Source organism: Vicia villosa, linkage group LG6 (assembly GCF_029867415.1).
Source record: "Vicia villosa cultivar HV-30 ecotype Madison, WI linkage group LG6, Vvil1.0, whole genome shotgun sequence".
Classification (NCBI taxonomy): Eukaryota; Viridiplantae; Streptophyta; class Magnoliopsida; order Fabales; family Fabaceae; genus Vicia; species Vicia villosa.
Window position 1 is genome coordinate 116,136,044 of NC_081185.1, and position 11,946 is coordinate 116,147,989.

General features: G+C 33.5%; 2 protein-coding genes across 2 annotated transcripts; one reads left to right on the forward strand and one right to left on the reverse strand.

Annotated features, from left to right (window-relative positions):
• On the forward strand, positions 1 to 2,574 carry LOC131609667 (wall-associated receptor kinase-like 2). Its single transcript, XM_058881440.1, has 2 exons — positions 1 to 859; positions 942 to 2,574. Exons 1-2 carry the CDS (start codon positions 16 to 18, stop codon positions 2,120 to 2,122), a joined length of 2,025 nt encoding a protein of 674 aa, XP_058737423.1. The 5' UTR covers positions 1 to 15; the 3' UTR covers positions 2,123 to 2,574.
• A 3,383-nt stretch (positions 2,575 to 5,957) lies between these two features.
• LOC131612155 (uncharacterized) lies at positions 5,958 to 6,904 on the reverse strand. Its single transcript, XM_058883967.1, has 2 exons — positions 6,773 to 6,904; positions 5,958 to 6,674 (listed from the first exon to the last, which is right to left on the reverse strand). Exons 1-2 carry the CDS (start codon positions 6,864 to 6,866, stop codon positions 6,079 to 6,081), a joined length of 690 nt encoding a protein of 229 aa, XP_058739950.1. The 5' UTR covers positions 6,867 to 6,904; the 3' UTR covers positions 5,958 to 6,078.
• Between the last annotated feature and the right edge of the window lie 5,042 nt (positions 6,905 to 11,946).

Sequence of the window (11,946 nt, forward strand, 5' to 3'; positions counted from 1 at the left end):
CAACTCATCTAACTCATGGAGTTTCCTTACCATTACATTCTCTCGACAACATTCCTTCTCTTATTTATGTTTCCTGATTCAGTCAACTGTCAACAATTATACCTTAACACAACTGTCACTGATTGCTCAGACAATCCTTCAGCACCAAAAGGATACCTATGCAATGGCCCTCAAATGTCATCATGCAATTCATTCTTAGTTTTCAGGTCCAAACCCCCTTATGACAATCCTATAACTATTGCCAACCTTCTTAGTTCTGAAGCATCAACCATAGCTTCAATTAACAATATCTCAAGAGATACCAAGCTTCCTTCGAATAAAACAATCATTGTCCCTATTTTGTGTTCATGTTCTGGAAATATCTATCAGCATAACACCCTTTACACTGTCAAAAAAGGTGATACCTACTTTCAATTGGTAAATAAAACTTACCAAAGCCTCACAACATGTCAGGCTTTAAGGGGTCAGAATTACTATGCTTCTGTAAACATTACAATTGGTGCTCAGCTCACAATTCCATTGCTTTGTGCTTGTCCTACAACAAAACAGATGGCAAAAGGGATCACCTCTTTGCTGGTTTACACAGTGAACTATGGCGAAACTGTTGACTCTATAGCTAAGGCTTATGGTGTTGATGAACAAAGTATACTAGAAGCAAATGAATTGCAAGTGGCACCAAATAAAAACAGAAGGGTGATCCTCTTTGCCTTGTCACCTATATTAGTTCCTCTTAGAGGCAAGAGTTGCAAAGAGGATCCTGATAGTTTCTATTGTACTTGCTCTCAAGGAAGGTTTGAGGACGGAACCTGTAACGATTCTCATGGGCAAAAGTTTCCAGCCAAATTGATTGCTGCATTAGGTACTTTTGTATAAACCATTTGCAAATCAAAAATAATTCTGTAAAGATTTTTTAGCAATGTTTTTTCTTTGTGTATTCTCAGGGGTTGGAATTGGTGCGGCCTTTCTGGTTTTGTTTCTTTTGGGTTACAAGTTATATCAATATATACAGAAAAGAAGAGCGACTATTCGTAAGGAAAAGCTATTCAGACAAAATGGTGGTTACCTGTTACAAGAGAAGTTATCATCTTATGGAAATGGAGAAATGGCAAAGCTTTTCACAGGAGAAGAGCTTCAAAGAGCAACCGATAACTACAACCAGAGTAGATTTCTCGGTCAGGGTGGCTATGGCACGGTGTACAAAGGAATGTTACCAGATGGAACCATAGTAGCAGTTAAAAAGTCGAAACAGCTTGACAGGAACCAAGTAGAAGCTTTTGTTAATGAAGTGGTCATCTTATCTCAAATCAACCACAGAAACATTGTTAAACTCTTAGGATGTTGTCTTGAGACAGAAACTCCAATACTTGTCTATGAATATATTAATAACGGAAATCTTTCTCAACATATACATATGAGAGACAATGAATCACCCCTTTCGTGGGAAATTCGCCTTCGAATTGCATGTGAAGTTGCTGGAGCAGTGGCATATATGCATTTTTCAGCTTCTATTCCAATCTTCCACAGAGACCTCAAACCAACCAACATACTTCTAGACAGTAACTATAGTGCCAAAGTGTCTGATTTTGGAACATCAAGATCAATACCATTAGATAAGACTCACTTAACCACAGCTGTAGGAGGCACTTTTGGCTACATGGACCCTGAATATTTCCAGTCCAGTCAATTTACAGATAAGAGTGATGTATATAGTTTCGGTGTTATTCTTGTAGAGATTATAACCGGTAGAAAGCCAATTACATTCAATGATGAAGATGAAGGACAAAATATGACTGCACGTTTCCTTTCTGCTATGAAAGACAACCAAGTTTCTCATGTTGTAGACAACACAGTGCTTAAGGAAGCAAGAAAAGATGACATTCTTGCTATTGCAAATCTTGCAATGAGGTGTTTGAGACTTAATGGTAAGAAAAGACCAACAATGAAAGAGGTTTCAGCAGAATTAGAAGCACTGAGAAAGGTGCAAAGTTTTTTATATATCAAAGATGATCATAAGAAACCAAGTGATGGACAATTATTTGAGCATTCAACTAATGTCATATCTCAGGAGTCCACAGTGGAAAGTTTTTCACTATCCTCTCAAATGGAGTCTACTTCCTACTAAAATGCTAGATTATTAGTTTATTATACTTTGTGCTTCATTTTCAGTTTATGGATGGAAGTGTATCCGAGAAATGGCTAAAAATAAATTACTCATTTTTTAACTCCTTAATTTGTATATATCAGTTCAAAATTTGGCTGCATCAAGACAGAAATTGACATAGCAATGATAGCATGTTCTTTTACTCTTTAATCTGTATATAGTAAAGAGAAACAGACTGTACATTTCAGATTTTATTTGCCCTAAAATAAATATTAATCATTTGGAGAAGAGTGTTTGATGTGAAAATCCTACAACAAATATAGAATTCATTGTCCCTCACATGTGGCTTGGGCTAATGCTCTATATTCAGCCTCAGATGATGATCTAAATACTACTGTTTGTTTCTTGCTTTTCCAACTAATCAAAGAGTTCTCAAGGAAGAAACAAAAACCTATCATAGATCTTCTAGTGTCTGAACATGCTCCCCAATCAGAATCATAAAAATCTTTGAGTGTTAGTGTTGATGCTGATCTAAAAAACAATGCCATTACCAGGACTACCTTTGGCTTTGAGGTATTTCAGAACATGTAGAACTGCTAGCATGTGTTCATCAGTTGGTGTACTTAGAAACCGACTAAACTTATTTGCAGCATAAGAAATCTCTGGTCTGGACACTGGAGTGTATTAATTACCGAAGTCTCCCAATTAACCTCCTGTATGCAGTTGGATCAGAAAGAGAGTGACTAGAATCTTTGCGTAACAGTAAGTGAGGGGCATGGGAGTATTGCAAGGTTTAACTTCACTCAAGTTTGTGTCTTGCAAGAGGTTTAATGTGTATTTTCTTTGGCATAATGTGATACCTTCTTTTGATTTGCTTCCTTCATAACCTAGAAAGTATTTAAGCACTCCTAGAAAGGGATGGCAATTGTACACATCCTCAACGGGCACCCTAAAAAATCACCCACAATAGGTAGGGTAAAAACCTGCAGAATGGATACGAGTATGGGCACAGACAATTACCCAAAAAAATAAATGGATATGGGCACAATATATATTTTTACTTTATTATTATATGCAAATGTTTCTTATCAATTTTATTCAATACAACACTATTAAACTTGTACGTATTTTAATAAAAGTCTTTGTTTATTTCTTAACTATACACTAACATTCTTGAACTTTTTTTAACTGTTGTAAAAAATTTAAAATGACATGATAAATTACAATTGCTTGATAATTTATTATTAGAAGTGCGGGTAAACGGGTACCGATATGGATACTTAGGCATGGGCTCGGGTACGAGGATTCAAATCGGACGGATACTATAGTACTATACCCCGACCCTACCCATTGCCATCCCTACTCTTAGATCCTTGGTGTTAAATTTGTCATTTAAGAGGGTCTTAATGTTGGTAATCTCATTAACATCAGTCCCCCCAAGGAAAAAGACTTAGTATACAATGAATATATAGTTAGATTTTGAATGAATGTATCCTGAGTGTAAATGAGTTTTGTGTTTCATAACCTGCTTGCCAGTTTCAAGCTATAAAGGGGTCTTTGAAGCTTAGATCATCATCATGCAAGAATGTTGTATTGACATCAAGAATGTTGTATTGACAGCAAGATGGAACAATGGCCAGTTCTGAGCCGCTGCAATGACCATGAAAACTCTGAATGTTGTCATTTTGACAACTGGACTAAAGGAGTCCCAATATTCTAGGCCTTCAGTTTGTGTGAAACCCTTCGCTATCAACAGTGCCTTGTACCTATCTATAGAGCCATTAACATGTAGATTGAGTTTGAACATCCACCTACATCCAATTATTTTCTTGTGATTAAGCAAACGGACTAACTTCCATGTGTTGGTCTTCATTATTGAAGTCAGATCATATTAAGTGGCATTACTACAATTTTCATGACAAATAGCTTCTTTATAAGTGTTAGGATCATAAATGGATGACATATTAAGAATGTGTTGTGTACGTGCAGTAGAAATTCTTTTATAAGATATGAAAGAGGATAAAGGATACTTACTTTGAAAAGAAGCTGTAATGTCAATTGAATTAGGAGATCGAACTGCATTCTCAATGAAGTTGCAATGGTAGTTTTGCAAAAATGGAGGTTTAATTCTAGTAGATATTTTAGGTTGAAGACTAGAATTAGGTAAGTTGAGCAATGAAGACATACTAGATGTATTACGTACTATGTGAGGTAGGTAAAGGATGCCTCATACCATTGTACCTCCATTGACACTTTTTCCATGGGACTACATCAAGAGTCGTCATATAAGGCAAATGAGAACCAACTTCAATCTGTTTCCACTCGTTGGCTTTCATCAAGAAAATCATTAAGGAAATCGAACTAGTTAGCGGTTGGTTTTCAATATCTTCATAGATACCTAAAAGTACAAAGTAATCATCCTTTGACTGATCGTATCCAAACACCAAATAGAAGTTTGAATAGATTATGGTTATAGACACTATTTATATGAGATGCAGGTAATTGTTTGTGGATACCGGTGGATGAATTTTATAGGTATAAATGAGAGCCACAATTTAAAAACATAAACCCTCTACACGAACCTCTAAATTCAGGATAAGAATGACGCAAAAAATCAAAGTATCGTGAAGAAAACCATGAATCATCATCAAGCACTGCATCAAAATCTTTGGTTAGGGTTTCGGGAGCAACAAAATGAGAACAAGGTTCTAAGAAGAGAATTCTGTGTGTGGCTGACGTGGCAAGTTGAAAATGAAAAGTTGCAAAATTAGGATTATAGATAAGAGAAAGCCATAATTTACAGACGCACCTGAAACGTAATAATAGAGCCTTCACCAGCGAACTCAATAAAATTTCCATTATCAGTTCTAGAGGCAGATGCATGTGTTCCTCCATTTTTGCATAGTTAGTCAAGTTATAATCAAATATTTGTCAATCTCGAGGATCATGAATAGACTTGTAAATTTAATTTATAGACTTATGTCATTTGGATTATGTCCTGCACATGCAACCTTTCAACAATGCTATCTTTTCTAACTTAGTTAAAAACTTCCTCGATGTCTTCATGAACAACTTTTCAATTTTGAATCCTTATTTGATTAATGTCTAGTAAACTTGGATATCGTACTAAAGCGGCGTCTGAAAAATATATTGTGAGTGATTCTATTTGTTAAGAGTCTTATATCGAATTATATATAGCCTGAACATGTGTGTTTAAGTTGAGACAATTTTTATTCTATAAGTCGATTTAGTAAGGTTGAGTTAAGTCCAACTCCACATTTTAAGACTGTTAAAGAATAAATTATGTAGTTTTTTTCATGATGTAATATCAAATTGCACCCTTTTAATCGATGTTAGAGTCCTAATTATGATTTCTAAAGAGTAGTTCATGTCTGGATTAAGTTACTACTTTTAATTGAATCCGAGACAAAATTAAATCTTCCCAAAAAAATTCAAAATTAAAATGAATATTCTCTCATAAGTAAAAAGAACGAAAATAAACACTACAATAAATGATAAAAATTGTAGTGTTGAGAAACCGAAGAGTGTGCAGGATGGAAGCTCGTCAATACAAAGTATATTTGAAAGCAAAATGAGCAATTAGTCCATGCAATACCAGGACCATGCATCCTCTCCATCATCTTCTTCTGTGAACTTTCAGCCGTTCGATAAATTTATCAACTAATAGATACTAGTTTTCATTACATTAATTCAGTTGAGAACAAGGTTGAGTTAGAAGCATTAAAATAAGAAACAAAACTCCTCTACATCAAATCACCTTCGTCAATGAATCAGAAAATGATGGAAAATCACCCTAAGCATTTCAGTTCAGCATGTGGATGAAAGAGTTATAGAATGAACTACATTAACATAATAAACTGAAGTTTTCCTGATATATATTCATTAGAATCAATTCCACTTAACTGCTTTTGAGGCAGAGAGGATGAGTTACCAGCATCAAAGCAATTGATTGCTTCTTAGACCTGCTGAATGCCACAAGGGAATGAAAACAGAGACTCTGTATACACCGCCATTTGGAATCCTCTTGGGTCGATGCCCTTAGGACTCGAGTAGTGCTCCAGAAGATGTCCTTTGTCATTAAACTTCATCAATCCACCTTCATCATCTCTTCCAATTATATCACCACGATTTGTAAAGCATACTATGGATAAAGAATTGTGCAAAGCAGGATCAACAAAAAATTCAAGAATCTTAGTCCAAGATGAATACACTGCATATTCTTTCATCACCCATATCTTAACCGTATGCATGCCCACAGTCGATGCACTAATAAGTCCGCCAAGTACCAGCAAATTGTGGTTGCTAGGATAATCTTTATAATTAAAACAATATGGCAGTGCCATCTCTGACATTCTGCTTTCCTTCAAATCAAAGGCAATAATAACGTCACAATAAACGTCCGTTGATAACTTGTAATTACAAACCATCCAATGAATAGAACCAATTTGAAGAGGTGATTCCGGGGGCAGAAAATCGTGGCTTGGGGAAGCATATGATGACTCATTGTTAAGCGATGCATTAAAATCAATTAATAGGATTTCAGAATATTTTCCTAAACAGGCAAGTTTATTTGTGGGTGAGGCAGCAAGTTGAATTGAAAATGTGAAGTTGCAAAATCGGGATTAGAGATGAGAGAAAGCCACGACTTACTTACGCACTTGCAACATAATACATTCTTCACTGGCAATCTCAACAGAATTTCAATTATCAGATCTTGAGGAAGATGAACGCTTTTCTCCGCCATCTATCCTTGCCGTGCAGTTGTTTCTGCGGTACTAATAGGTTTGGTTTTTTTTAATGAGAAAACTTAAAAGGCAATTCATTATGCAAAATAAATTTGATATCAATTTGATTAAAAGATATGAATTTGATAAAAAAATATTTGATTTTTGAGGAAAAGAGATATGTTTTACGGTATATCTAATTAAAACATAATTTTAATTTTAAAGAAACTAATATGACACAAAAAGTTTAAGGATTTTGATTGATTGTATGTGTAAAGTTAGTTTACACGTGCACTATCTTTAAACTCTTAATTTTTAATTACTTTTCAAATCAATTTTTTTTGATAGACTTAATTATAAATTTATTGTATTGTTATAAATAATTAGGCTAAATTACATATTTTAGTTTATTCGTGAAATTAATCTTTCTATCTTATTTTAAAATAATTTTGATTTTTTTTTTTATTTTTTTATCAAAAGATCATAATGATCTATCATTTTTCTTAAGATCCGGAAAAGAGATAATATAGACAATTAATTTGATTTTTAGTCCCTATTAAAAATTTGACATATTTTAGTTTTATAAAAATTTTATACGTGTAGTTTTAGTCCCTACTATTTTTTAAAATTTTGAAAACGGTTTAATCATCCTTAAACTTTTAAATTTTTGAATAATTTTTTTATACGTGTTTAGAATACTATAAAATTTTTTTTTACTAAATTATGAATTTTTTTAAAATGAAAACAATTAATTATAAATTTTTTAAATTTCAAAAGATAATGATAAAAGTAATGCAAATCTCAACTTAGAAATCAAATTTTGAATTCCTTTTTTGAGGAATTTTTTATGACGTTCTAAATATGTCTGTAAAATAATCATTAAAAAATACACATCAGTTCAATAGTAGGGACTAAAACTACGTACATAATAATTTTGTAGGGACCAAAACACGTCATTTTTTAATAGGACTAAAAACAAAATTTGATAATTTTATAGGGACCAAAAACATATTTAACCCTTTAAATTATTGGTATGATTTACTTACCAGGGTGCATCCAAACACCAACCTAGGGGATCTCACTGTTACTCCGGATAACTCAGAACATATGTCCCAACAATGTTCATAACTCAGATCACAAGTCACAAAAACACCCAAAAATACCAAGCTTCGAGTAGGACATTTTGTATGACATCTTTGCAAAACAATTGCAAAAACAGACCTCGAACTTAACAACATCTGAACAATACTTCTCTCCCCCTATTTGGCCAAAAATTGACAACCAAATCCTTCAGATAACCAGACCCAAAATGTAGGGGTGTTCATGGGTCGGTTTGGATTGAATTTAGCCAAAACCATAACCCAACCCGTATATGGTACACTGGTTTGGGTGAGGAAAAATAACCACCCATAATATCATTAGGTTGGTTTGGGTAAAACCACAAATTTGTGGGTTGGATTGGGTTGGGTAATGGGTTACCCAATATTATTTTTCCTTATATAATTATTAATGATATGTTACATTTTTTCTTAATAAATAGTTTAACATATTACTGCTATTTTTTAAAACATCAAATGTCAAAATGTATAATGAATTTTATTATAAACATATATTTGTAAGAACCAAAGTTACATTACAGTAAAACCTAGAATTACATAAAATACTTGCAATTTATTAAAATTAGCATCAAAATAATTAAAATGTGGCATCCTAAATAAGTTAAAATCATTACTTACTAAATAAAAAATGTTCAAAAAGTTGAAATTGAAGCAAGCAAAATTAAAAACATCAAAGTCATCACTTGTCAAATTATAAAAAAAGAGAAAAAATATAGTCACTCAATAACCCATGGGTTTTGTGGGTTGGGTGTGGGTTTACCCATAACCCAATTATTTGAATGGGTTTTCATTTTTGAAAACCGTTATCACCCAATAACCCGACCCAACCCACTTTTTTGAATCGGTTTAGGTGGGTTTTACTGGGTTTATTGGGTTTACCCAACCCATGAACACCCCTACCAAAATGTACTCACCCATGCCCTAACAAAATCCATAAGAACATGAAAGAGCAACAACCACAACATGAAAGAAGTGAAGGAAGGACCTCCAGGGGCGGATGCATGTAGAAGGGTAAGGGGGCTCAAGCCCCTACAAAGGAAAACTAATTACATAATTCATATAATACATTGTTTGAATGAATAATTATATTTAATAAAAAAGTTATACCTTGCCCCCAAGCCCAAATTTTTTTTATTTAATTATATATAGTAAATTGTTTGAATGCCTTGCCCATTCTCATAATAATAATTGTTATCTATTGCAAACAATTCTTTTAAGAAAATAAATTTAAAAACTTAGAAGAGATAACTTATTTATTACTACTACTTATCTTCTATAACATAAGCACTCATCTTGTATATTTCACGTTTAAAAGGAAAAATGATAATGTAGTTGATTTGTCTATTTTATGTATTAATATATCTAAATATTTTTATATGTATATAGTTAATTTTAATTTTTCATATTTTAAAACATTTCATGATATTAATTTTGATTTATTTGAAAATGTGTTTACATTTTTTGTTTGAAGACAATTTTTAATTTATAAATATCCACTACTTATTTACAATTGTATATTTTTATAAAATACAAAAAAAAAAAACACTAACATTAACGGTTGAACTTTGGACGAACATCTTGCATCTAATCCAACAAATGAATATGAGTTGACCTACTTTATCCAATTCTTCTTTTTTTTAATCATTTGTTTTTATAATTTTTATTACATATTTAAGAATAAACATACATCTTAATATAAAATATATCATGTTTAAAAATAAATATTATTCTTTCATATTATATTATGGATTATTTTGCTTGCCCCCATTATGAAAAATTTCTGGATCCGCCACTGATGACCTCTTTAAATAGTCGAGCAGTTTTCTTAGGAAATAATGCTCCTAGACTGTAATAATGATTTAGGTCAAAGAGAGCGTTATTTGAGGAAGATAAGTCCACCAAAATCAATGTCCATCGACCAAAACAACTTTGAATTTCTTTAGTGTCTATGGGCTTCTTTTCCCAAAAAACACATGCTACTAAGCATGCATGCACAGTCAAATGCACGTTTCACACTCCCTCTTGACAGCACCGTCCGCAATACTTCCTTGTTTGGCTCAAGGAGAAAACATGTCCTGAACAATGTCCTGACTCCCTGTCAGACATTGTCTAAAAAATCAACCAACACTTCTTCAGGAATCAGCAAAAGACATTTCTCAGAATCCTTCAATATGCTCTGAAGCATACTCACGATGCCTTCCACTAGACTATAAGAATACTCCTTTTGGCCAGCACAAATAAAAAACAAGACATCATGTGTGAAATCTTCCATTCAACAACCAAAACCTCTATAGAATCCCACCAAAGTCTGTAGAGAAAAATAAATTCTCCCAGAAACAAACATGCTTCATATGATTCACTCCTAGGAAGCATGTGAACACAAGATTCACTCCACTAGTTTCACTTAGCTAGAACCAAACACTCCCTTTCAAGAGCAGAAACAACTACATCAAGTAGCTCAATGTCACAACATGTTGTCTAACATTACACCCTCATAATAGGTATAAATAAATTCCACAAGCTTGAATAGCACGCAAGCTTAAAAAATAATATACATTTGCAGTAACAATCCATAGACAAATACTCCACTCCTCCTGTCATGAATAAACTATGCTCCTGATGAAGATTACCACTTGATCACCAGATGAAGTCACATTAAAGACTTCATATTCTCACTGTGAAGAACTATGGCTTCACCCATTGTGAAAACAATCCTAAATCAGATACTTTATCTCCTTGAGAAACACCTCCAGGCCTTTTAACTTCTTCACTCAACGGACACATCTGATAAATGTCCTTACAGATCCGCACATGTTCTCATGACTCTTTGGTTGGCTAAGATGTCATGCACACTTACGAACTCCAAAAATTATTAGTTTGCGTAAAAGCTCTAATAAGATCCAGACTAACCCAATCTCTTCTAAGGTTACTTACAGCAGTAGAAAACATCTCCTTAAAGACATTTTGATCAAATCACACCATCTGACAACATTCCCTAGCCCTTACATCCATTACTACTATAATATAGGAGTAATGATGATGGTTGAAGCGTAACACGTCTCGATGAGACACTTGGGAAAAATGGTCATAATGACCATGACGTCATAGCAGTAAAAGTATTAGCGCATCGAGGGTTATAAAAAATGTCCATTTCTCCATTCAATCTAAAAATATATTTTTAGGGAGCAATTTGTTGGTTGTAATTTCGACGCTCAAGAGAATGTGAGATGTCCTGGTAGAACTTAAGTAAATATTTGAGATGAACAAGCTGACTTCGAGGAGAAATTGGAAGAGTTCGACTAAGACCTGGTGAAGAAGGGGAACAGTCTGGCGAAAGAATGGTCCTTTTAGCGAAATTGTGGACTTAGAAGATTTTTTGAAATTTTGGTACGGAGCAAGAAGTGATAGATTACAGTTGTGATAATTTTGCGAATATTGTTCGTCCTTCTTTTGTTTTGTTTTCTAGATGCTCATTACTTGGAACATTTGGAGGGCTAGGAATGCTCTGGTTTTTTCTAACAAGGTTTGGTACTTCGAGAGGTTTTGATTTGTATATAATCGATGGGGTGTGACTTGTTTTCGATTATTACCAATGGAGGTTTAGAAGTTGACATAGACGCTTGGTTTGCGAAACCGTGGGATCTGGTAGGGGTGTAATTGTTTGTTTTGATGGTTGTTAGGAGGTTCTTTGGATCCGTCTCTTCTGTATTGGTTTTTTTAATTGGATTAGCACCCCTTGTGTTGTTTAATACAAAGTCGCTTATCAACATAAATAAAAAAATTGGTCTCCTTGAATTAGTCGGTCGCAAGGTCGAATATCAAGATTTAAAAAAATGATATAACACATAAAGATATATTTTATGCCAGTTGACTCACTAATAAACTAATTAATACATAAAATATTTCATATGGTTATTGTTATTAGGATGTCTTGGATTATTAGAAATCTCTTTTTTTATTTATTATTTTGTGTTGTTAGTGT